General features: G+C 41.4%; 1 protein-coding gene across 1 annotated transcript in view; it reads right to left on the bottom strand.

Annotated features, from left to right (window-relative positions):
• Positions 1–4,114: 4,114 nt before the first annotated feature.
• The window catches only part of nrn1la (neuritin 1-like a), a 115,394-nt gene continuing 91,735 nt past the window's right edge, over positions 4,115–27,773 (bottom strand). The window contains exon 3 of the mRNA XM_033634424.2: positions 4,115–6,391. Within this exon, the coding sequence (XP_033490315.1) occupies positions 6,094–6,391 (298 nt within the window). The 3' untranslated portion in view covers positions 4,115–6,093. The remainder of the gene's footprint in view (positions 6,392–27,773) is intronic.

Here is a 27,773-nt window from a genome sequence, read left to right as displayed (position 1 = left end):
GTGGGATGCCAAGGAGGAGCCTCGGAGGACTTCATACCTGGGCAAGCACCAAATAAAAACAACTCCAGTACACTTTTACTTCACTTTAACTTCAGCTCAAACTCATGTTGCTGCAGCAGCTGTAGAAGAAACTGCTATGCTTTTTAGCAATCCATTAATTTTTTTTAAATAAAAAGAATAAAAGTTATATGTTTATATATATGTGTGTGTGTGTGTGTGTGTGTGTGTGTGTGTGTGTGTGTGTGTAATGTATACATGACATCTCATAGGTGCTCATTTGGATTTAGGTCAGGGGAACAAGAGGGCCAGTCAATCATCAATGTCTCCATCATCCAGGAACTGCCTACACACTCTGGTCACATGAGGCCGGGCACTGTCCTGCACCAGGAGGAACCCAGGGCCCACTGCACCAGCGTAAGGTCTTACAATCACTCTGAGGATTTCATCCCGGTACCTAACAGCAGTCAGGGTACCACTGGCTATGACATGGAGGTCTGTGCGACTCTCCAAGGATATGCCTTCCCAGACCATCACTGACTGACTGCCAAACCCGTCATGCTGGATGATGTTACAGGCAGCATAACCTTCACCACGGTGTATCCAGACTCTTTGATGCCTGTCACATGTGCTCAGTGTGAACCTGCTCTCATTTGTGAAGAGAACGGGTCCAGTGGCGGACATGCCAATTCTGGTGTTTTCTGGCGAATGCCAATCGAGCTGCATGGTGCTGGGCTGTGAGCACAGGTCCCATTAAAGGACGTCAGGCCGTCATGCCACCGTCATGGAATCTGTTTCTGACAGTTCGGTCAGAAACATGCGCACCAGTAGCCTGCTGGAGGTCATTTTGTAGGGCTCTGACAGTGCTCCTCCTGCTCCTCCTCACACAAAGGAGCAGATACCAGTCCCGCTGCTGGGTTGATGCCCTCCTCATGTAACGGCCGGTACCCTGGTATCTCTTCCATGCTCTTGAGACTGTGTTGGGAGACAAAGCAAACTGCACATATGAATGTGCCATCCTAGAGGAGCTGGACTACCTGTGCAACCTGATTGGGCTGCAGGTACCGCCTCTTGCTACCAGTACTGACAAGGACATTACCAGAACACAAAACTAGAGAAGAATCAGTCAGGAAGGATAAGGAGAGAGCAACTGTCTGTGGCCACCACATGTAAAAAACACATTTCCTTTTTGGGGGTTGTCTTGGTCGTCCTTTGCCCCTCTATTGCACCTGTTGTCACTTGTGCTTCCACGGACAGATTGATATCCCTATTTGTCCCCATTAAGTGTTCCCTTAATTTTTTGAGCAGTATATACATATATATATATATATATATATATATATACATATGTGTGTGTGTGTGTATGTGTGTGTGTGTGTGTATGCAGAGAGAAAGCCTGATCGGAGAGCATCATAAGATTACATGCCACTTGTTTTTATAGTGAAACTATTTATCCATCAGTTTCTTTCCAGTGCTGAAGTTGAGACTGTATGCAAATGTTCCTTCATTGTCTTTAATTTATTCAGTTTTGTGGTCCTATATATGATCCTATGGGGCGGTAGTGCACACTCAGTACGAAGACAAATTGCAGGAGCCATTATTCCCAGTTTGATCACACTGACATTTAAGATTCTCTTAGATGATGCAGTTTCTCAAAGGCAGCTAAAAAGCCTAGTTTTTCATACAATCCGAAACAATGTTACCCCTGCCCAAAGCATTTTCAGACAAATCTGTACACCCAAAGCCAATTTACAGTGCTGTGCTGTGAGCTAAGAACACACACTTAGGGAAACAATGTACGACTTTTTGAGCACCGAGTAGTTCCTTTATTTGGAGATGAATTGTCAACACTAGCAGGAGTCCTTTTCCATTTTTTGTGCTTAGACCTTGGGTTTTTTGTAGTACTTTCTCGAATGTAACTGTACACTCTATTAAGCCAAGATTGTTGGTAGAGACTATGGGCTCTAGTTTCCCGGCGCAGCGCAGGTGGCGCAGGGTGGTGAACCCCGCGCAGAGCTAGTTTCGAGCAGCGCAACCCGAGGCACGCTCAGTTTGGTAGTTTGGCAGACTGAGGTGCGCTGAGATGGGTGTGGCGGCGCAGCAGGGGGAGGTGTCGACAGATCCAGCTTGGCGCAGTGACAGTTTCGTGCCAAAAGGCTTCGCAGAAGGTGCACTAAAAGCTTGCCAGCTGAAACCAGGTCTACTGTCAGCGCAGGCAGAGCGCAGCCGGTGTAAGCCGAAGTTTGGCTGACTGGCGGACAGTGCACACACGTCACCAAAACCTCACAGGCAGGTTTCCAGAATATCAGGCACATTAATGGTGCAATAAATACCCACAAAACTACTATTCAATGCAACTATCTGCAATCAGCACATAAATGTATCTCTATATCGACTGTCCCGTCACATCTGATGTCAGATCAAAGGGGATTGGCACCGTTTGGCACGTTTGGCATGCGTAATGGAAACCCAACCTGATTTGATTAACACAGCTGCAAACTAATGAGTTCACATCCCTCTCAGCCAACCACAAACAGCCACAGCATCAGATAGGGAGTATATATTCATCATCTGCCATCTTCAAGTCAAAAGAAAACAAACAGAGTGAGACTGCGAGAGAGAAAGAGAGAGCGCGCACGCACGAGAGAAACGCAACATTGATTTACAATTGTGGTGACCTCCTCCCAGGCTACCTTTGCATCATCAGCCCGTGGAGGTCTGCTCGCAGTTCTGTATATTCGGACACTGTGAGCTTGGACCTCCTGGACCAAAACATCAGTTTCCTCCTGGGAGAAGTTTGGCCGTCTGACGCTGCTGCTCTCTTCTGCCATGGCGAATTGAGTAAACTCTCATTACACCTTCACGCGGCGCATTTAAGGGCGAGGAGAGGGGCTCATTTGATTGGTGTGATGTGTATAAAACCCACTCCACGCCTTCTCTCCTTCCTCTTTCCGACTTGCGCCAGTAGGAGGGATGGAGGTGGGAAAGAGGAGTAGCTGCGCCAGGGTGCACGGTGTGCCAAACTTGCAAAATCCGCCTGGCCGCACCCAGTTGGCGAAGCGCAGGTACGCTGCGCCTCCGCCTCGCCCGGTCTGCAAAACTAGAGCCCTAAATGTAGTTTATATGAATCCTTGAAGGGAGAATTAAAAAAAAAACCCTCTACTCTCATAAAACCAGACTGATCTCCACACTGCATTTGCTTTACTAGCAAACACTAAAGGTCTTAAAGAGCCATTATTGGTTGTTTGAATCTTTCCAACCGATCAGAATCATGAAGGACACAGCAAAATGTCAATAAGGGCATCTTAATCTTCTCCAGTACACAGTTTTGAGTTAGATTGGAAAATTCAAGACAGATTTGATCTGTGGGTTGGGATATGATTGAAAACAGTGGGATGGTGATTTGGACTGTTGGCCTTCACCTATACAACCACATTCATGTTGTTAGATCAGAAGGTGGGGGATAAGGAAGAAATGAAATTACACTGTAACTACGCACTATTGGAATATAAACAGACATGTTTTTGCCAACAAACCCCACACCCTGCTAACTGCTGAGCTACTACTTACAAGCTAACACTAACGCAAAGTATAGTTAAGGTAAGATAGGAGGGTTTGGCTCATAGATTGTATATAAAGATGGCTGACACATCCCCTCTTCCTCCTACTGTTCAAAAATGGAGCCAAAATATCCTGCTGCTGCCATCTTGTGCTAGTGATGTCATTGAGTCTGTGCTGTAGCGATCTCCACAATATGAGGTTCCCGCCCATACACCAATCCAAGGAATTGCAAGCTGTCAGTCATGATGTCAACCCCCTTTTTATATAAACTAATCAGACAATTGAACACCTGAACATACATCAGGGTGATAAGAACTACCTAAAATGACAAGCCATTTTTAAGAATAAAGCATCTGACATGTACGTTGATCTTTTAGTTTGGCTCATGTCCCATCTGCTAACATGGAGGGTGTGAGGTTTATGACCTATACTACAGCCAGCCACCAGAGGGTGATCGAAATGTTTTGGCTGCACTTTTGGGGAGCTGTCATGCCATCCATCATTATTATATAGTCTAAGGCAGTGATTCCCAACTGGTGGGTCAGGGTCCAAAAGTGGGTTGTGGGTCTGTTCTGAATGGACTGCAAATGACTCGCGAATGTGTCAAGTTTTTAAAAAACTCTATTTTGAGGTACAGTTCTAATGCATAGCTTTTATTTTGAAGTGCCATTTCCTGCTGTAGAGCGAATGATTAACGGACAACTATTTAACAGAGACAGCAAACTAGCTTGACTACATGGCCAAATGCAAGTGTGAGGCTGAATATATTAAACTGTGTGGACCTTGAACGAATGACTAAGGAGAAATGTGGACCCTGTGGCTGGACCAGTTGGGAACCACTGGTCCAGGGGTTAGCTAGGCAAAATGTTATTTTTCTAATGTATATTTGACAGGTAGAAAGATAACAATTAGTGCAGAACAATGGATTAAAACTCAAGTGTTACATTTTAAGAAAAAATGTCCTCAAATATCTTTAAAGAAATCCACAAAAGGAGTCCAGTCTCTACAATAAGATTTTTTGTTTAGGTTTTCTCTTAAAGAAAGTAATTAACTCAACATGTCTTCCCAAATTAATCATGTTAAAAATTTTGAGGCAGCCTGCACACTAACTTAAAAAAAAAAATCAAAAGCAATGGTGTCTTTTTTACAGTGTAATTCTTGTATGCCATAGAAATAGGGGCTTTAACATAGGCAGCATTAAGACAACACAAGGGAAATGAAAATTTAGCCAACTGGATAATTGAGTCAACGCGAGCCAGGCAGTGTCCAGAATTAACTTTTTGACTCACCGGCCCAAGGGACTGGTAGATGAAAATATCCACCAGCCAAGTATATTCTGTACCAGCCAAAATAATAAACTGATACATAACATTTGTTTCAGTACATTTCACTGAGATAATGAGGTATTGTGTTAAATATAAACTTAAAGAAGAAGCCAGAGCATAATCAGAATCCAAATTATTACTAAACAGCCTCGGCATGAGAAAAAGTTTGGGAAGGGATCCAGAGGGCTTCTACTGTGAAAGGTAAGAGCAGGTGGAGTAAAGCTGTAATGTGATGCGAAAGTTTGCCATAAGTATGTGCGCAACTCGCAACCCTCATCAACATTGGCCTAATGTTAGCTAGCAGCAGACCAGCAGCAAGTGATCGTTTAGTGGAGCAGCTGAAGTCCTGTACGGTAAATAGAGCTGCAAATCTCAGAGTGCTCAAAACTGTCAGCATTGCGGCAACGTTTAGATGCATGTATGAACATTTGTAGTATGTGTCAAACTGCGATACTGACAGCAGAGGAAAAGCAGATTAGTTCGCCCAAAATGACGTCAAAATGCCATAGAGACTCTAAGCATGGTTTTTTATTACATGGCTATTTTAATACAAACATTTACCGCCAGTGTGGTGGATAGCCTTCCGAGATTTACTCTCCAAACAAAATAAATATATTTGCATTTGATGCTTGGCGAGTGTTAATTTCAGATCCTGAAGTAAGGTATGTTAGATTTAAATGATTATCAAATGCTTCATACTTTAAAGCTGATGAATGAATGAGTTTAGCTAGTCGTGGCATCTGGCCTCTTTATCACTTAGTTTTCACGTTCATCAAGTATGTCTCTTTTATTACACTCAGGAAGATAAACTCTCCCAGGAACCATCATACACAAGCTCATACTAACCAGATAAACTAGATGTAGGGGGAGAGGGGATGAAGACAGATGACATGAGGCTGCCGTATGTATCTGTTTAACTATGTATGTGTTTGCAGGTCTGTTTGTTTAGTGGTTGTGCATCTCTGTATGAATTTTGTGTGTTTCCAACAGAGAGACTAATTAAAAGGCAGAGAATATGCATGAAACGGCACAGGCAGTTTAAAGATACATTATCAAAAAGACTGTCGGGCCTCTGAACATGCAGCTAGAAATATTCACCCCCTGGCAGAGCAGAGGAAAAAAAAAAAAGTGGAAAGTCTATGGACTTGTGAAAGAAAAAAATACACAAAGTTTATATCTATTCACACTAGTCCCATTTCTTTGGGGGTAGCTATATCCAAAACAACAACAGCAGCAGAGGAGAAAGTAGCATGAGAAAGTGGAGGCAGCCCGCCAGATGATCAGCGCACCCTCTTAGAGACTCCTGGTTGATCTCTTCCTGGTTGGGTGAGCCGTGCGGGGAGACTGAGGCCACTGGGTGGTTGTTACGGTTGGAGCACATGTCGTACAGGTTTCCGGAGAACTGCATCTTTTTGGATTCCTGACGGAGAGATTCCCAGACAGCTGCAGCCTCATCAGGACAACCAGCCATCGCCACGTTGGCGCAGTCATGGAACTCATCCCATGACCTGAAGACAAGAAGAAGAGAAAGAAATTATGAGATTATGAGACATGAGGACACCTTCAGATAGAACTTGGGATACATGACACCAAAAGCTAAGATATAAAAGACCCTAAATGAGTACAAAGGGTATGGTAAGTCAAAGTAGCAATTTGCATTAGGAAAAAGTAAAATTCTACATATAATATGGTACAAAAGTTTTGGACAGCTTGAATTACCAGAGGCAAAGTTCCTGTGTTTATGATAAATGAGCCCAGTCACCAGAATACAATGTTGGCATTGTACATTTCTGCAAAGATGTAACATTTGCATGTTTCATTTGCATCATATCAGCGTTTCTAAAGTGACATAATATGAGTTGACTGTCGTTGGGATGTGGAGGGGATGATGGAGGCGATGATAACTTGGCAAGACACCTGCCAATTTGCAGAACACTGTGCATGACCAACAACCCACAAAACCAATCTTGTTTTAGTGAGTAACTGCTGTGTTTCCAGTGGCTCTTAAGGCACCAAACTTAGGCATGCTAAAGACCCGTTACTGATTATTCACCAGGATAGCTCCACGAAAAGCAAATATTTCTTACAGAGCTGCTTTTAAGTCAAACATGTTCCTCTCCTATCCATAACCAAGTGGTTTTTGTGCCTAAATCTAACCACACAGTAACCACAGCTTTAGAGGACATAAAGTTTCAATGTTATCGGCTACATTAAAAAAAAATTCTGGAGACTGGGTTGGATAAATGGATGTGTTGGATGATGGAAGCCTGTGTCTTCCCAAATATTTAATGACATTCCTATCAGCCTACAGTAGATGGTGAACAAGCGAAGCATTATACCTGCTTAACATCAGCATGTTAGCATTGCATATACCTTGTATGAGGAATGTGCCACCAGAGCCGATCGCAGCAACTTTAGATAATTCTTGTAATTCCAGCAGATGCACCACACAGCGTTTTTCAGAAGCATCTCAGAAGCTAATAAAAATACACGCATGTCTAGCCACAGCATGTTGCACAGAGCAAAAGAGAAATATAGATGCAATGCCTCCATGAGGAGTATTGAACAGAACCACGTCGCAGCTTTGCCTGGTGGCATTGTCCTTTCCAGCTTTCTCATAGTCAAGATGGCAGTGAAGATAACAAGAACAGGGCCTAATTCATCTTGTATCGTGCCTAACTTTGGTGGATCATAACATATCAGGTATGTAATTAATCTGCAGATGCTCCGGTTCTGAAAGAGACAAGACTTTTCTATGGTTGTCAGTTTTTGAGCCATGACGTGAGCCAAAATGTGGCCTGCAAAAGAAAGTATGGCTTGTAGTTTTTAGCCAAATTGCTTTCAAGACAACTTGCAAAAAAGTTAGGATTGAGCAGTTGATGACAATCAGATAAGCAGGTTTTTCAACAATTGTGAATCACTGCAACTGTGAGAGGTCCTTGATCATACAGTCATTATTGTGCACACAAAATATTAGGCTGATTGGTCCAGGAGTTTGCCAGATTGGCTGCAGACAGACAGATACACACTGACACATACTACACACACACTCACACACGACCCACAGCTGATCCCCTCCAGACTTACGCCTGACCGAGAAAATAATCTCTAAGAGACACATGATTATCCTGACTAATGTATGCTCACATGATTTAACTAATGAAGATTTAACCAGACAGCTCCTAAAATAACTCATGAGGATGCAGTGACAGTGAAGCACTAGTCCCTTTACTGAGTAAATCAAATTCAGTCTATTTGCTTGCTCCCTTGACTTCTCTTTGCAGTTGCCAAGAGACCATCTGCTGATCTTCACCACTCTGAGAGCAAAGGTCGCCCTGTGGGTTAGAGTGAAATGTGGAAAAACCTTCATTAGTTCAGGGAATGGAAAAGCTGTCATGAACTAGGTGTTTGTTGAACCACTGCTGTGTTACATCCATCCATTTCAAACACTTTCGCAGACCTAAGAAGAGTAACAATAAGGGGAAAAACAGTAAAAAGGAAAAGAAAAGAGGAGGAGGGAAAGATGATGAAGGGAAAACAGACGGAAGTAATCTTACACAGAGCTCTTTTGGATATAAACATCTTTTTTTCAGTAAATCACAGCATTAAACTTCATTCCAATAACCTTCAAGCTCCACATCCAAAGCTAAGTCTATCTGACTGTAATTGGCTGCTAATTCTTCCTCTCATCGTGAATGTGTTGGCTAAGTTGTCTCTGAGGAAATACTGGCTGAGTGTTAAGTAGACGAAGAGAGAAGGAGGGCTGGTGGAGGAAGCAGAAGCAGATGGCTCCGTTCAAAATGTGCCTGACACGAGACAATTAAAGCACTTTAACACAAAAAAACATGGAAGTCTGTGTAATTAATATGAACAGCATGACGCTTCCCTACTTACGTAACAGAGGCACTCTGTGTATGTTGTCCAGATACACAATACATGCTGCATCATTTTTTGTTCTACACTATGACTGCTTTGTGTCAGCTTCTTAAAATAACAATCTGGAATACGTTCATTCACAGTCTAACCTGTGGTCAGATAAAAAGATTTATGTCAAACCATTCTGAACAGAGGTTGCTCCATATGTGTAGCCTAATGGGCTGTAAACCTCTCCAGCAAAAGGCCAATTATAGCTTGCCAACCATAACTTTTCGTTATCATAGTTATAATACTAGAACTAACTAGCCCTAAACAGTAGTGGGAATGCTGACTTTTTGACTCAGACATGTAGCTGTAGCTTCAGTCTTTGTGCAAAATATGGGCATGTCAAATAACCTCCATAATCCAGTGCTCAGATTAAATTATTATACTCAAGTCCTTGCAAGAAAAAAAAAAAAAAGTAGCATGAGAATAAGAATTTACATTGGTCAGCAATGAAAAACAAGTGCAATTTGAGATTAACATCTGACACTGAGCTGTTAAATGGACCCAACAAACTCACACTGACACCGAAAGAGCTGGACTCTGTCCCCTTTATAACCGTTATGGTAACGTTAGCGATGTGATGCAAACAATTAGCCCTGTCACTGTGTGTGTATGTGTTCGGGCAACTGTCCCTGCGGAGCTCACACTCCTGCAGCAGTAGTCTCTCTCTATAAACAGAGAGAGAGGGACAATGGGGCAAGGAAGTATTAAGCGAAGCAATACACTGCAAGCAGTTCTACAATGAAATACTGAGTCGCGATTACTCTATACTGACGTCCAAACAAGTACTCGAGTACCCATGCCCATCCCTGCCGGTCACAGTTTTGTAAACCAATTGATAAAGCTAATATTAGTCTAATTGGCTAGAGCAGTCTGAAATACTACTACATTTATTTTGATCTCCACCAAAGTGATTTGGCAGGATCTTGCTGGTTTCATGTTGTCAATATATGTAATTATTACATTAATCTGGACTGATACATTGATTCAATGATTAACGTTCCAATATTATCAAATCAATGTGAAAGCACCATTTCATATTGTCCTTAAATTTGAAATTCCCATGGCATGTCTGTGTCACCATTTCCATCCTCCTTCCTGTCAGGATTCATCAGGGATAAGGTCATGTTTTCTCTGTGTTTTTGTTGCACTTCCTGTTTTATTTTGTAGTAACTCTCCTCTCGTTTCAGGTGTCTTGACTTCCTGCCCTTGTGTTCTCCTGTGTGCTGATCATCAGCAGCCCCGCCCTGATTGTTTCCACCTGTGTCTCATTGTCTCACCCTCCCTCATGTTTAAAACCCTGTGTTGTGTGTTGTACTGTGACAGTTTGTCTTGTTGGTATCGTCAAGCCAACCAGCATTTCTTGCCAGTGTTTTTGATCCTCGGTTTTTAATCTTATTAGCATTTTTTTCAGACCCGCCTGAGCCTTTCCCTTTTGTACCTCTGCCTGATTTTGCCTATGAGGATTTTTGACCTTGATTCTGCCTGACCACGATTTTGCCCATTGTTTAATAAACTGTACTTTGACCTTTTTCTGAGTTGTGCAATTGTGTCCTTTATCTGAGTCTTGTCACTTCCTAAATATTCAAACAATGATAGCGGCCTAGTGCCAGGCAGATAATGGTGAGCAACCAAGAAAAACACAAAGAATATATTTACTGATAGCGTCTTGTATCGATCACAGGCCCCTGAGTTGAAGCAAAATGAAATCGTATCGTGGCAGACTTTGTGATATCAGCAAATATCATATCGTTTTTGTTTTGTATTATATTTTTATGAAACTTATGATTTACACCCCTAATAATGATTTTTGCCATTTGGTTTTTACAGTTTTCACAGATCTAACAAGTAACAATTTCCTCATGTAGCCTATATATAGATGCAAATTTTTTGGTATCAAAACCTTAATTTTCTGTTGTCTTATGGGAACTATCTCAACAAAAAAGCTTCTTTAGTTTTTGTACATCTCTGAGCATTCTTATTCTCTGAAACCACGAAATAAAGTTTCCAAAAAAAAAAGAGCTAAAGGGATCATGGCTTGGCGATGGTCAATTAGCACACTGGAAGCAGGGAGAAAAAACCCGTTATTGACGTAAATTATGGAGGTTAGGCTGAGGTAAGAAAAGTTACTGTGATTAGGTTTAGGAAAAGAAACATGTTGAGGATGTACCTTTAAAATGTCTCAAAGTTCACATGGTCAGAACACCCTTCTTCTGGGCAAAGTCCTTTGTCTTGTGACCCATCCATCATGCCAACCTACCTCATAAGTGGCCCGCTCGGGGCTGCTTCCTTTCTTTACTCTTGTCAGTGCATTGGTGACATGATCTCAGCCTTCCAAAATATGGGGGTTTTGCATAAAGCATTGGCTCATCATTACACTGGATATGTCCGATATTTGCTGCATTATTTTTCGTAGGAAAACGTACAAACGTACTGTGATCATATAGACTTATATTGAGGGTAACTACCAGTATTTAATTGGTTTGTTTTTCTTGAAATAGAGAATGTGAAGGCATGATGGCATGTGGGACAGGAGCACCATATTATGAGGTTTGTGCTTTGTTATCTTTGTTACCAAAGTGTATGCAATTAGTCCAAGAATGGCATAGTTTACAATGTCTAGGTATGTGATTGGAGTGGAGGGTCTCTGATCCCCCTGCCAAGTAGTGGTGGATCTATGTTGTTTATCATGATTAGTTTGTCCATGATAGCAGGCACAGGTAACACAGCCCAATCCACAATAACATTGAACACACTGTGACCTCAACTTAAAGAAGCAACAGACAGCATTTTTGCCTATATATATCATTATGAAAATAATGTGGGTTGCACGGGGTAGTATACACAGTAAAATCAGACTATCAGTGTTTACATAGGTTACTTAATGGCTTTGCGATTTTTGCAATAAGCTTCTGCCACCTAGGACGAATTTTCGCGGAAAAAATCTGCTTTATGGCAGGAAATGCGTCATGTATTGCCAAACTGGTCGGTCAGCCAATCAGGGACTGGAGCTGGTCCTTATGAGGAACTGGCCAGGGCATGAGATAGCTGAGTCAGGAGCACAATGGCAGACGGACAAAGTTTGGAGATAAGTTAAAAAAACGGCCTCCCAAAAGAAAACGAGCTCCTCTGTCTGAGGAGGCGAGGATGCACAAAAAGGAGAGTGATAAAAGAAGAGGAAAAACAAGAGTAAACCTCAGTCAGGTGTTCAAGAGATGGAGGGAGCTCCGTGACCAAAGAGGCTTCAACACCGGTGTCCAGCTAGCTTTCTTTCTAATGGATCAGTAAGTAACACGGCTAAATGTTAGCTGAGAGAGGACTGCACTGTACTGGCTGCTAGTTAATTCCTAGCTGGCCAGCATCGCAAATTGCCGCAATCAGGGACCGGGTAGTGAGTGTTGGTCGGCTGACATCCTCATTGCCATTCTACGGCAGCCTTCGAACAGTGATTTGTTTCTTTCTTCAGATAAATCTTATAATTGTTGCTCGGTCTCTTGACTCATTTATTTAGTATAGTATCCACACACCCTCTCATTCTACATACACATAGAGGTATACTGGTGGCTTTGCAGCCTACATTTTATTGATTATCTCTGATCCCCACAGTCAATTTGGTCTTTGCGACAGTGCGAGCAACGCTGCTGACGCTAGGTGGTGTCAAGCTAAAAAAAACCTGAATCCTGTCTGTTGCCTCTTTAACATTCTCTATTCTTTTTTAATAATTGGTACATTCCAACGTATTTTTCCAAGCTAGACAGAAGTAAAAGAATAAATGCAGGTATGACTATGTTTTTTCCCTTGTCAAGAGTGCTTGACTTTCAAGGATGGCTTGTGTTGTGCTGTTTTCCATTGATTATCTTTTTACAACACAAAAAGCAGTGGTTAGCAAGATGGGTACTGATGCCTTTTACACAATGTCAAAAGAATGAACAAACAAACAAACAAAAAAAACGGACAAGGGCCTGCTTCCATTGTAACGTACATCTTATCACATCTTAGATCTATGTCTGTAGACACACAAAATGACACTAATATCAAACTTCTCATCAGAGTTCAGGTTTGATGGCTCCTAATTTCCAGGCCTGTACCTTTATCCATATATGCTTTATGTATTTTCAGATAACAGCAAAAGGCAGCTTTCTAGATCTAATGTATTGTTGGTGAGTCCAGCTGCCTCTGAATGAAGCCTTTTTATCTGGTTTGATTTATCACTGTTTTCGGAGAGGGATTGATCACCAGAATCCAATTCAGACAAATAAGATAAATCATGACGCGATTGTTGCAGTACTACATTGTGAAGCTCTGAGGGCTTGTATCATAACTAATCTTACAAAGTGTAGCTGTAATTACTCACCTAAACTGAACTCCTAAATCACAACTTTACAGCTGTAAACATTAAAAAAACAACCTTTAAATGGGTAAGAAGTGACGTTTTCTAATCTGCACTGTGTCATTTTAGGGACATTTTCTTCTGATTATTAGCACAGATACACACACACACACACACACACACACACACACACACTTTCTTCAGCTTTATAAAATTACAGTAACAGCCACCATGACCCCTGCAGGCTGGGCCTTCCTTGATGACTCTGCATGTGTGTGTGTTTGGCCTGTGTCCAGGACTTAAACACTCCAGTAGTGCTTCTCTGAAAACTGGAGGAGGATGGCTGCTTACCTGCTGGTGTGGGAAAAGCAGCTGATAGAGGCAAGGTGGATGGGGGATGCCAGCATCTGGCTATTGTCTGTTTACCTGAGTGTGTATGCACATGTGTGACTGTGTGTGTGAGAGTGTGTCTAAGGGACAGCAAAGTGATAACAAAGCCAGAAAGAGAAGGAGATCATGTGCAGCAGTGCACTTTTTGGTGTGCATGGGTCTGAGTTTGTGTGTGTCTTCCTGCAGTGTGTGTGTTTGTGTGTGTTTGGGTGGAGGTTTGTGGGTCTCTGCTCAAGTCACAGGTGGTGCAGAGACAGCAGAAACACAGTGAGGACACTGACAGACAACCAGCTGCTTTCACAATAATAAAACCTCCTGAGAGTACGTCTGCTCTGCTGCTAACATGCTGCTGCTGCTGACATCCGAAAACCTCCAAACCCCAGTTCTAAACTTATTTTTCATCGTTTTTTTGACTTGAAATGAATGTACACAGCAATATGGCCATCCAAGTTTTGTTAAACTGAGTTTCTTGGCTTTATGTCACACGCTACATTTACTGACATCTGGGTCAATATGTAACACATATAGCTAAGCAAAGTTGTTTCAGAAAATTGGAGAGGTCAATAGAATGCACTTAAGGAGAAAAGAGAAGAGTGAAACACAGAAGAGCGGTGTAGTATCTGAAGTTCCATATGGTATTTGACGTCCTGGGTCTGATATGATCAGTTAGGGGCCCAGGTCAAGAATTGATTAGCTAGGTTGAAAGGTTGAATTTCATTTAGAGTGTCTCTCTGTTACATGTTTCACTTTGTCTCAAAGTTCACAAAAACAACCAACCTCTATAAACAGAATAGTTGGAGCTGTTATTCAGAGCAGCTCATATTGCCTTCGAACCCTCTCTCAGGCAATCCTAGGTGCTTGATTTGATGCTGGACTTCTTGTAATAAACCTTTCTATATACAAGCAAGACGGTGTCAGTGGAATCTCCTTCATCACCTTCACATCATCGCTATTTAATAAACAACAGCAGCACAACAGATATTAGGGGACACAAAGAGCAAAAGGTACAGTATGCTCAACTCTGGTGACACAGCCTGTACCCTGTATATTGTGGGCAGAGATCAGTGACTTCATTATTAATTTAGGCCTTCAGCCCCAGTATGTCAGATCCTGTGTTGTGTTTGGCTTTGTATAATCATGTTTGCTCTGATGGGTCCAACAAGCACAGGACTTTGACCCAGTAGACTGGTGTTAGTGTCCCATGTGAAACCTAAAGTCAACATTGAGGGGTTTTTTTCACAGAAGTTGGTAGATTCATGAGTTGTCTCATGTTACTAACCACAATCTTCTCCTAACTCTCCTAACGACCCTGTCTTTGTTGCTTGAGTCGACTCACATGACTTACCGCCACCCCCTCTATGTAAAGATGTGTCTTAAAGATGCCTTCTGCTTCTAGATACAACACAAAAGGTTTTTGCCCAAGCATCAAAATATGATGAGTATGGATGAGATCACATTGCTGTAGGACAAGCTCTGTGCCCAACTGCTTCTGGAAAAAGTTTGCCTTCAGGGTTTCTGCCAGAAAGCTGTTTCCTTGTTACATTTTCTGCCAGAAAGGGCTTGTGGCAGGAAAGCCCTGAAAATAAACCTCACCTATACCTCTTCACATCTGACTTAACCTGCTGGTGGATCAGAGACTTCCTGCTTGAGGAAGCAGCACATGACACTAGGGCAACAAGTCTCTGACTCCCTCACCATCAGCACCAGTTCCCCTAAATGTTGCTTCCTTTCCACTCTGCTCTTCTCCCTGTACACAAACAGCTGCACCTCCAGTCACCAGTCTGTCAAACTCTTGAAGTTCGCGGAAGACACCACTCTCAATGGTCTCATCTCTGGTTGAGATGAGTCCACCTACAGGTGGGTAATTGACCATCTGGTGACCTGGTGCGAACAGAACAACTTGGAGCTCAACACTCCAGAACAGTGGAGATGATTGTGGACTTTAGAAAAAACACAGCCCCACCATCCCCCAACACTCTGTGTGACTTCCTAGTCGACACTGTGGAGTCCCTCTGTTTCCTGAGCTGCATCATCACCCAGGGCCTCAAGTGGGAGCTCCCTCTTAAAAAAAAAACACAGAGGATGTACTTTCAGTAGCAGCTGAAGAGGTCCAACCTGCCAAAGACAATGAAGGTTCACTTCTACACTGCTGTCGACGAGTCCATCCTGACTTCCTCATCACCATCTGGTATGCTGCTGCCACTGCCAAGGGCAACGAATCATTCTTCTGCAGGGAAGGTGACTGGCTGCAATCTGCCGTAGCTTCAGGACCTGCACGCCTCAAGCACCCTGAGTTGGGCAGCAAAGATCTTAATGTTCTTCTATTCTAGAATTATGTATTTGATTTTTGCAGTGCTTGTTTTTATCTTTCTAATTTCATTTTCTCTCACTATGTTTATTGCTCCAATACACCAAAGCAAATTCCTTGTATGTGAAAACCTACTTGGCAATAACCCTGATTCTGTTTCTAATTCATCATTGATCCTGATACAATGGAAACTTTTAGATTAATGGGTGTTATACATTTTATTATGAAGCCATTATATTACCAAATACTTAACAAATATACCCACACTCCATTATCATCTTCTATTTCAAAGCTGAAAATAACACAACATGGATGTAGAAGCGATTTTGTCTAAACCATCAATAATGTGGGTCTTTATTCACATCCTGAAGCAATCTCAAAAACTGTCGTGACTATTCTGTCCAAGGTTGATGTACTAAAAGGTAGAAAAAAAAGAAAGAAAAACCCTGCTGCAGCCTCTCAGCTCCGGTGAGCTGCATGAATTGAAAAGAAGCAGAGAAATGAAAAGAATTCAGCTATTCTTGAGTAAGAGTTTTACAAGGCTTTTATATTAAAATCATCATGCTTCAGCTGCAGTGGCCTTCATCAGTGTTACCGTGTTGACATGCCTCAAGAAGGCTTCCTTCACCTTGTTGAGCAGAAAAATAAACTTTCCCGATTTTCCACCCACACAATACTTGATCTATATTTTGCAGCTGCAGTGTCGCAGCAGTAAAGGTTTACGCAGTAAATGACTATTTTTACACATGTTAAACAACCTTTTCATGTAGAATTTGCGAGCAGCAGAGGATTGTACAGATCTATAATCACCCTTTCTTATATGTGACAGCTTTTTTGTAGAAATGAAAAAAGGAAGAATTGAAACTCTTCCTTCTTGCCCCTTAAAATAAATTTCTAAATCTACATGATAACCAGAAAGAGATGCACAACTTGGGAATATTATGCTGTCTTTGTTTGGCAGCAGTTTAAATCCTAACTGCTGCATCCTAAATGAGCTGTAGAGCTCAAAGTGACTTTAAAGTGAGGCAGGAATAGGAATAGAGACGCTGCAATGAGATGCAATGAACGCATGAATGGCCTTATCTAAATCTGTAGAGGATATAAATATAAAGGCAAATAGAAAGGCCGCAGTGAAAGACGGCTGAGTGAAAGAAACGAAACCTTGTGAGAGAGAGTTTTCTGATAACACCCGTTTTAGCGATCGGCAGACTCCAGCTTTTGTTTGTGCGACTGTAACCAAGGAAACAAATGCCACATTTTTACCTTTACCTTTGAATAGAAGGTCTGAATGAAGAGTTTTCTTACTTAGGCTATGTCTACATCCTGTCATTTAGGTCAGACCTCTCTTCAGACTTTTTCTTTTTTAATTGCTTTTTTTATTGCATCGCTTGTATATTGTAATATAATTGATTTTTTTCTATGGCATCCTTCAGATGATAAACTGAAATAAATCTTTTATCACTGGTGTGGTCATTCTGTATCTTTGACTGGGCATATCCACATTATTCTTTATATATCTTTCATAGAATGGGCCTGCGCAAAAAAAGACAGCTACCCCCAGTTTAACTCTATGCTAACTTGAATTGGGATAAAATCATTCAATTGTGCAGCTCTTCAGACTTTCCATATGTTTTCTGAATGAACTGATCAAATTCTGATAATGGATTTCACGGGGGTTGTGGCGCTCAAAACAAACAACAATAGGGATGAACTAGGCTAAGCCAATCAGAGGCAGAGTAAGGTAGAGTACAGTGGGTCATGCCTGTGCTACCAAACGCAAATTTTGGCACAAGGAGGGCCAATAAAGAAACAGACTTTCAACCCCCTGATCAGGAGTAGTGCTCCTAATTTTGTTGTATTCCAACAAATTGCAGGACCTGCAGTTTATTTTTTGACACCCTGCTCCCACTCGCAGCAAAGATCAATCCTCCAGCTACTGTAAGATTTGTGTTGGGTCCTGTGGGACCCACGCAATCCCAGTCCCAAGGCAGTCCTAATAGGCGCTATGGGTAGCTCCGCCTGTAGTTACTATTGTAACCATGACAGTGAATCTTCCCTCCCTTTTATTAAGTAATCATTTAAACCCAAAGGAACATCTTTACCTTAACCTAACCAAGGCGTTGCACCCCTCACCACAAAATTTTGACCAGAAACAAAAAAAATAATATATATTTAATTACTTAGGTATTTCAAATCCTTCTCTTCATTGTCAGGAATACAGCTCAGGAGGAAATTCTGAAGCCTTTATGTATTTATTATCATTTAAAAAAATATTTAGCTTTAAAAAACAAACAAAACTGGCATCTATTTATAGTATACCGACAATGTACAGCATAACGTCATCCACCAGTGGAAGCATTTATTGGTCTGGTGTGGTGCAGAGCATTCTGATAGTTGCTGGTTTTCCCCCTCTTGAGCAAAAGCAAATGCCACAGCCCTTATTTTTCATGTAGCAACAATTTCAAAAGTATTTGTGTCTTTCTGCTGTATAGATGGACCAGTTTTAGTATTGCCAGTGAAAGTGAAAAGTGAATATAAAAGTGGAAGCCAACCCCAACTTTGTCCACTTGGTGATTTACCTTGCTATATTTGTGTTTTTCATCACTGTGTCAGCAATTTTTGTAGCTTTCTATTGGATATATGTTGCTTATGGTCTGTCACTTGGTCGCTGCCTTATTTATAAAGTCCTGACTTCACCTGCGGGCTGTGCCCAGGAATATCCCAATCACAGCAAAACAAAGGCAGAGGTCTCCGCAGGTAAATACAACCCTTCTAGTGGGTCATATGTGATGATTGAAAGGGATTACTTTTTAATGAGTCTATTGTTTCTAAGGAAAATCCTGCATAGTATACATTTAATTGACTTATTAGTGATACATTTAAAAACCTTTTATAGCTTTCCCTTAATGTAAAGTGGTGTCTATTTTTCTTCTGAACATCCCCTATTCATTCTAAAACTGCAGATAAAGGTTACTGTTTATTTCTATTGTGCCTAATTACTCTATATCTTTAGCCCGAAATATTTCCTTTTCACCTCAACTCCTCTGGATCCACAGTGAATGATTGCAACTGCATAAAGCCTATTGTGAATAAGAGGAGTAAAAGCAGCGCTGCACTCCTGGGAGAGCTCTGACAATGGAGCAGCCTTGGCCTAGATGCAAATCATAGCCTCTTATTCAGACTACGCTGTAGCCCGCATGTGTGTGCGTGCACGTTTGAGTGTGCACATACTTGAGGATCTTCAGAGGGGAGCGCCATGCTACCTCCTCATTAGGTGGCTCTAATAGGAGCGCTAAAACCATGTTCCTGAGTGGAGAGAGGGTGGGAGGGCGGGAGCTGAAAAGAAAAACAGAGTGGAGGGATGGAGGGAGGTGAAAGAAGAGAAGAGAGAGGGAGGGAAAGAGAGAGCAAACAAAGAGGAAGTAAGAGAGGGGGAGGCATGGAGGGATGGAGAGAGAGGGTGAAAAGTAAGAGAAAGAAGAAGTGAGGTGAGGACACACAGAGTGTAGATTGGGGAGGAGTGTGTGTGTGGAAGTGTGTGGAAGTGTGTGTGTGTTTGTGTGTGTGAGAGAGAGAGAGAAAGAGAGGGAGAGCTCTTATGTCCCTGCATTAGGCAACACTCACACTAAGGTGGCTGGGTTGCAGGATTAGTAGTTTAATTGGTACCTCAAGGAATAGAAGAGATTTAACAACAGTGGAGTGGTACCACAAGTGGGCTGCAGGACCATGGTGACACGCACACACACACACAATAACACACACACACTTACACAAGTTGTTATTCTACTTGTGAGAATATTCTCTTGAACCATTCCCTTACCCCCCTTTTAATCAAAAGTCACGGTAAAAACCAAACTTAGTCTCTAAATTTTTTGAAAATTAGAATGCTTTTGCATAAATGCACACTAATACACACATTATTATCATATAGATGAAATGATGCAGAGGAAAACTGCTTGAATGTTTGAGCAGCTTTGAAAACCCTCTCCCTCCACACCTGGCTGTTTGGAACAGCTGTAAATATTTCTACCTTCTGACCAGATTGGACAACACATACGAAATAGCTTTTTTCAATCCAACCCGTAGGTGCAGCAGTGTTTCAAGGTAAATGCTAATTTCTATCCCAGTACTCAGATAAAATTAATATACGGTATGGATAATGTACTTAAATACAAGCACAAGTGTCATCCAAGTAAACTGTATCAATATCAATGAAGAAATATCGTCACTTGAGTAAGTTCTCTTACTCTTTTGATCAAAAATGATCTGAAGCTCAATTCTGAGGCTGTTCTGCAAATAGTCTTCTCATAAATAATAAATATAGCAACTTCTGATCAACCCATTGCCATTTCAGGTGTAAATTAACAACTTCTGGTTATGTCACACTCACTTCCGGTTTAAACCCCGTCCATTCTGAGTACAGATATGGATACAGATAATGTAGTTGATAGAAACAGATACAGATGTTGTCTACTCGCCTGTCCCTACTAATTTCAGCATGCTAAAAATTCTCTCAATCGTAGTTGAGTGTGTAAGCATGCAAACATTTGCTAATTACGACTATATACAAAGTAAAGCTGAGGCTGATGGAAATGTCACATGTTTTGCAGGTTTTTGGTCATAAGCCAAAGTGCTGGACAAACCTGATGATGGAGCTAGTGGGTCATCAAAGCTACTATAATTCATCCTGAGGGGGACATGAATGCATGTACTAAATTTCATGGCAGTCCATAAAATTTTACGAAAGGCCAAAAATGTCAGTCTCTCACTACAGGAAGGGGATCACTGAAGTCATCTTCTATGTGGGAGGGGAATCTGCACATTTTGTTCCAATCTATCAGTATCCAGAGCTGCCTCAGTGATGTTCAAAATTTTATATTCAAAATTTTACTTAAAGGTCCAGTGTGGAGGATTTAGTGGCATCTAGCGATGAGATTGACAAACTAAAACTTCTGCTGTGTACCAAGGGTGAAGGAAAACCACGGTGGCCGATGCTTAAACGTGAATGGCCCTCTGTAGAGCCAGTGTTTGATTTGTCTGTTTTGGGCTACTGCAGAAACAACATGGAAGGAGGGGCTGATTTTACTATATAGCCTGCTGTGTAGCTTTTGACTTTCACCAAGAGATCAATGAAGTCTTATCTTTGCCTGCATACTGTATTAATAACCTGAATCTGCAAAGTAACTTAAGTTATAAAATAAATGCATAAGAGTGTAAAGTACAAAATTTCCCAATGAACTGAAGTGGAGCAGTGGCATTAAGTAGCAGAAAATGGTAATGGTTAATAGGCCTGCCCTAACATAGCACCTTTCTAGCCTTCTGACCTCTCAAAGCACTTCAACACTACATGTCACATTCACCCATTTACACACACCAAGCTGCTCATCAGGATCTAATCAAATCTGATCATTCAGATTACACACATTCACACACCAATGGCACTGCCATTGGGAGCAATTTGGGGTTCAGTATTTCGCACAGGGACACTTTGACATGCGGACCAGAGGAGCCGGGGATCAAACTGCTGATCTTCCAATTAGTGGACGACCTGCTCTACTTCCTGAGCCACAGCCACCTCAGATACTCAAGAAAAGTACAAGTACCTCAAAGTTGTGCTTAAGTACCATACTTGAGTACTTGGTTACTTTCCATCACTGCATCCCATCCAATAGTTGAGATATTTGACTTCCTGGTGGCACCAGAGGAAAAACCAGAAAATCACCAAAGCCACTGAGGTTCATTCATTGAAGGCCATGAACGTTTGTACAAAAATTCAATACATTCCATCTTTTAGTTGTGGAGACATTGCAGTATTGACAAAAGTGGTGGACCTACAGACCGACATCGCCATCTCAAGAGCCATCCTGTCAGCATGGTTCAAAAAGGTGGGAGGGAACGAGGAATAGAGAGTTCAGAAAGTGCAGTTAAGCTTGAGCCAAGATATCAGTGAGATGACTGATACTGCAAGGAGAGTTTCGCACACGCACACACACACACACACACACACACACACACACACACACACACACCCTCACAGGAGGATATATACTCAGGATAACTCCATTAGGTTTTCCTCAAGGACTATAATGTCACACTTTGTAGATCTCAATGAAAATGTGTCTTAAACAAAAGGAAATCCTCCCTGGAGTCACTTTCACTGAGTCACACACAGTGAGCTGTGTGACAACACTTGCCTGTGAACTAATGTCTGTAAGCTGTATTATATAGAGCGTGTATGCTGCGGCTGCCTGATCACGCTCTTTAGTTTACAAAAGCCTCATTCATAATGCAGTGAGGAAAGACTGGTGGTCACAATTCCACTGTATCACATTAAATAAGTACTTAACCTGTCAGCTCTGCAATACTGCAGCCTTATTCAAGTGTAACAACTACTTTGACTTCTTAAGTCGACATCTACTGTTTTCAGTTTCTGTGTACAGTCTGCTGTGATAATTCTGTGTACTTCAGGAGTTCAATATAATTTTGGCACTGTACAAATTTCACTCAACAGAAACACTGCTCTCAGATCAGCGATACTATTCTAAGACCCCTCACACATTAATCGCTCCCTTCCCTGGTCGAGAGGATATGACTTCTCTGAAAGATGGATGATAGAGGTATGTATAAATAGAGTGGTGAGCGGAGATGGCAGATAGGGAGGGAGGAATGATGGATGGATACAGGATATAGAGAAATGGAGTGGTGAGCGAAGGAAAAGGAGGGGAAAGAGAGAAGGGAAGTGAGAGATGTTCTGCATCTTTAATCAGCGTCATTAGGCCTCCAGCCCAAACAATGAGGGGCTAAAAAGAGAGCTGCAGAGTGAAAATATGCTGGGAGAAGAGAAGAGGCAGCGCTCTTCAGGAGTAAGTGTTCAAAGTTAAAATCAAATGGAAATTTTCTGAGAAGTCAGTACATCCTAGGTGTTTATTTTGACTTGGATAGCCTCACTGATTTGGTTCAAATTCTAATTACCAAAGAAATGACCAGAAATTTAAATAATAAAAAAAGAAAAATCTGCAGTGACCAATTTGATAGGTTCAATGTCTGTGTGGGTGATCACTAAAAATAGCCTGTCACTTGAAGGAAAAGTTCAACATTTTGGGGAAATATGTTCATTTGCTTTCTAGAATAAAATGAGAGGACTGATACTGTTCTCTGTGTGCTACACATGAAGCTACAGTCAGCAGCAGCTTTCCTTTAAATTTCAACAGCCACACAGGCACTCCACTAGCCTGGGGACAGACAGTGTTGCTTAGTCCTATCAGTGATTTGAGAACTGCCTACATTACTTTGTGATTCCTTCTGACAGCTAACACCTGGTAGAACTCTTCCTTTATATAATGCAGGAAAATCACAGTACTGAGTGTACAGGAGCTGCCGACGATTCAGCAAGTTGAACATGAACAAAAACTTACGTCTAGTGGGAAACAGTGCCAACGTTAGCAGGGTAGACCAGCGGGTTTTACGCTTTTGTTACTTAAGCCCCATTTCTGACTGTTACCACCTGACCAAATTAACAATGAAAAGAAAAGACAAAACAATGAGTAAACATAACTGGGCTGTGAATATGTTATGCCACTCTCAGTTGTAATGACCAAAAAAATACAGTGCCTTACAAAAGTATTCATCCCCTGTGGCATTTTCCCTGTTTTATTACATTACAACCTGCAATTTAAATTGATTTTTACTGAGATTTTTTGTAATGGACCTAAAATCAGTCAAAATTTGTGAAATCAAATGAAGAGACGCACGAATGACGCCCCTAAATAAGACCTGGTGCTACCATTTACCTTAAGAAGTCACATAATTAGTTAAACAAAGTACACTTGTGTGCAGTCTAAGTGTCACATGAGAATATGCAGTGCTGCTAAGCAATGGGTACCAAAAAGCAAGTGGCACCATGAAGACCAAGGGGCTCTCCAAACAGGTCAGGGATACATTTCTGGATCAGGGTTGGATTATATGAAACTTTGAACATCCTACTGAGCAGGATTAAATCCATTATTACAAAAGTGTCACCACAACAAACCTGCCAAGAGAGGGGCTGTCCACCAAAACTCACGGACCAAGCAAGAAGGGCATTTAGAGGAAAAAAGGAGAAAAGATAACCCTGTTGGAGCTGGAACGCTCTACAGCAGAGACTGGCGTATTTGTCCACTTTAAGCCAAACACTTCACAGAGCTGGACTTTAAGGACGAGTGGCCAGAAATTTTAATTCTAGTCTCCAGAGTACCTTCTTCCATATGTTTAGGGAGTCTCCGACAAACCTTTTGTCACACTCCAACATGCTCTTATTTCTTTATTTGAGCAATGGTGCTTTTTTGGCCCCTTGTCCATAACGCCCAGCTCTGTGGAGTGTACATCTTAAATGGTCCTACTGACATATTTACTCCAGTCTCCATTGTTGAGCTTTCCAACTCCTTCAGGGTTATCTTTTTTCTACTTGTTGTCTCTGATCTTGCCTGATCCTGAGTTTCGGTGGGCAACCCTCTCATGACAGATTTGTTGTGGTTCCATATTTTTTCCATTTTCTAATAATGGATTTAATGGTGTTCACTGGTATGTTCAAAGTTTCAAATTTTTTTAAAAGCCTAACCCTGATATGTACTTCTCCGGAACTTGGAGAAATCTTTGGTCTTCATGGTGCCACTTGCTTTGTGGTTTACATCGCTTAGTGGTATTGCAGACTGGGATTTTCCAGAACAGGTGTGTATATACTGAGATCATCAGATCTGTTGTGCCAGAAGTCCATCCCCTTTTCTGACGAAAATTTCACTTGGCTTCCAAATCCATCCCAGATGCTTTGTGTTTAAGTGTCTCCAGAGCATCAATGGTTTTAGTGCCTCATTTGACAGGATTTCACATTCAACACACTGTGCTTTTGGCTCAGCATCACTACCTGCCATTGTGAATTTAAATTTAATGTATTCAGGGTCATATTTCCTCACCACATGCGTTGGTGCTTTTACTGGCATGGAGGGTTCTCCCATATATATTTTTCATTAAAAAACATGACGCTTGGTGATAGTCAGATTAATGTAGTCATTGAGAATATGTATTCTGATTTGTTGCTCTGTTAAAATGTAAATTCTTGAGCACATTTTGATATAAAAATAACTAGCCTTGTGAATTGTTTATAAATAATTTGTTTTTAATTAACTATACCATTTGGCAGTACCTCTGCAATCCACTAGATGGGGCTCTGAGGCTCTCTAGTGGGTAGCTTTAAGTAGAATATCAACTCCTGTAAGCTGAAAGGTGTTTTGGACTGATTATGAAACAGTCACATTTGAATAGTGATAACTCTTTATGACCTTCATGGGTGCTTCTCAAGCTTTGTTGTGTCAAGGATCCATAAATTTGCTGTCAGACCCCCATTTGATAAAATTTCATGTCAGGGACCTTTGGTTGTTAGATATGATTGGCTCACCTCTATAGTGAATTTAATAGGGAAAAAAACACTTCCCCATTTTCCCCTCAAGGACCCCTGGGGGTCACCAGACCCCCGATTGGGTACTTCCTACCTACAAAAGCAAACCAGCCCATCAGCAAGAAGGTTGCCTATTTCTGTGTAGTTATTCTTAATGCCTGTCCCTGAGTCTGATTCCCTTGAAACCAGATGACGCATATAAACTGGAGGAGCCTATGTTTACATTTTCCCACACAAAGATCGTTAGTTCAAAAGAAACAGATAATTTTATTTCTGAAGCTTTATTTTGTGGTTATGGCTGAGAACAAAAAAAGTAAAGCATACAGTGATAGAGCACATGAAAAAACATGTCAACCTTGGTTGGTCATTCAACAGATGGAGAGAATTATGGAACCTGAAAGGATTCAGAACTGATCCTGAATTGGCCCTCTTTCCTGGACAGGTATGTTATACTGTATGTCTACTAATGCAAAAGGCTGTGTACAGTCCATAGAGGTCAAGGTGGACATTATGTAATACAACTGGCTTATAATGTAAACTTTTATATTATGCTGTTGGCTCATTATTATGAAGACATAACATTATGTTGATAACTTCAGCATTCTCAACAAAATTACTATTACCGAGCAAACACATCTATTAAGGCTTACTCGTTTATGAACGGCATCATCATATTACAGTTATTAATCTCATATAAACACTAATAAATACATTACCTCATCGCTAAGCATCCTGCAAACAGCTGTGTTTAAACAAGAAAAATAGTATTAAAAATAAGTTGGTTCTTTCTATTGCTGGCTTACAGAACAAATGCATACGCTGGCCACATTAAGAAATGAGGCAGGGGTGCTCATGGGAAATGCAGTCTTCATTCAAGGAAAACTCTCCCGCTTTTGTCCACAGGTGCCACCAAAAAAAAAACTTAAATAAAATTTTCTTGTAGTTCCTTTAACAGCTCGATGGGTCCTTGTTTTACAGTACATGACCAACACTGCGGACTTGCTGAAAAGTGGGTCGTCAGTGTTCGTATACTATACAGGGCTACACCATACTCAAGTCGAAAGTGCATTACGGATGTTGACAGTGTGTCCTATATAGCGACACTTGCTCTCACATGTCACCACAGTCATAGGTAACATCCACCCAGACGCCTGAATCCTAGACGCTGTCTCCACACCATCATTACCGTTTATATTTGTTCACATTAAACTGGAGGAGGTTAAAATGACTCCATTTAAAGGTGCTGCATGAAGCATTTTTCAATATCAGTGTCAAATTAAATGTGATGCCTTTGTATAAAATAAACGCCACACTGAACAAGATAAACATGTTGGAAGTAATATCTCCTTCAACTTCAGCTGACACCTGGCGGAGTTGTGGCAATCTAGCAGTCATGCTGCATAAATCACTGTAATCACTCTCTTTGTGTAAGTGAAAGACTCAATATCCCTCTCACTGAAGCCCACTCAGTAAAATCACTTTTTATTTTATCAGGGTGTTTATCACAGCAACACTGCTTCACAAAAGGCAAATCGCGCCGGGAATTCTCAATTCTCAACAGTCTGCAACAACAAAGGAAGAAATGAAAGAAAAATCAACAGTGTTGATGTCAGTTTGGTGCACCAGCATCTTCAGTATCATAGTGTTGATGACACCAAACTCAGAACACAACAAATCTCTCTTCAGAGTTTCTGGCTCACAGTGCAGAATGTCCTATCCTTTACAGACCCCATCCTTTACAACAGCCACTAATATCCGTTTTCCATTGAAATAGTGCATATGTGTGGGTTTTTTAAGAGCGGTAAAACCCAGTAAAACTAGGTGATAGACTCCCTTCCCATTGCCAATAGTCCAGAGCCGTGTACACAGCTCTTCAGGACATGAGTATGCCTTTCTGTTTGTTTTTTTCTTTCTTTTTACTTGTATGTCACGTCCAACCTCATACATGCTACAGAAAACAGGTTAGTAATCAGAAAGCAGCACAGAGGCCAGTGAAAATGTTACAGTGGTTTATATCTGTAATTATCCAGTCTCTCTTTCAAAGACAGTGCTGACTAATTTGGAACGATGTTTGTTGCTTAGATGGAATCGGATGGAATTTGTGAAGGCACATCATTGGATCACACTGGAAAAGAGGCAAAAATTAGTGTGTCCACCTGGGTGTCAAGATTGTTCTCACTACCAACTCATCCAATAATGCTGTTTTGGACCTCCGCAACAGAAACCAATGCACAAAGGCACCCTTTGCAGCAGTATGTCACACACGGGGCAGCAGCTGTTTCTGATGCTGCTGGCAACTACCGTAGTGTAGGAGTGAGAAAGTCTCCATACGATGGGTGGATCAACAAAAACTATGGACCTTCACCCAGAAATCTTCTGTTTCCTGTGTGACACCAAAAGTCAGTTGAGTTTGTTTCTGTATCAACAACCTAGTGTGTAAGTATCAGGCCCCAAGAAAGTCTTTGAAGCCAATTTCCATAGTAGAACTGCAAATTCCAGGGTCGATCACGT

The sequence above is a fragment of the Epinephelus lanceolatus genome, chromosome 5 (genome assembly GCF_041903045.1).
Source record: "Epinephelus lanceolatus isolate andai-2023 chromosome 5, ASM4190304v1, whole genome shotgun sequence".
Taxonomy (NCBI): domain Eukaryota; kingdom Metazoa; phylum Chordata; class Actinopteri; order Perciformes; family Serranidae; genus Epinephelus; species Epinephelus lanceolatus.
Note: the sequence above shows the minus strand (reverse complement) of the source record. Positions and strands in the feature narration are given on the sequence as shown.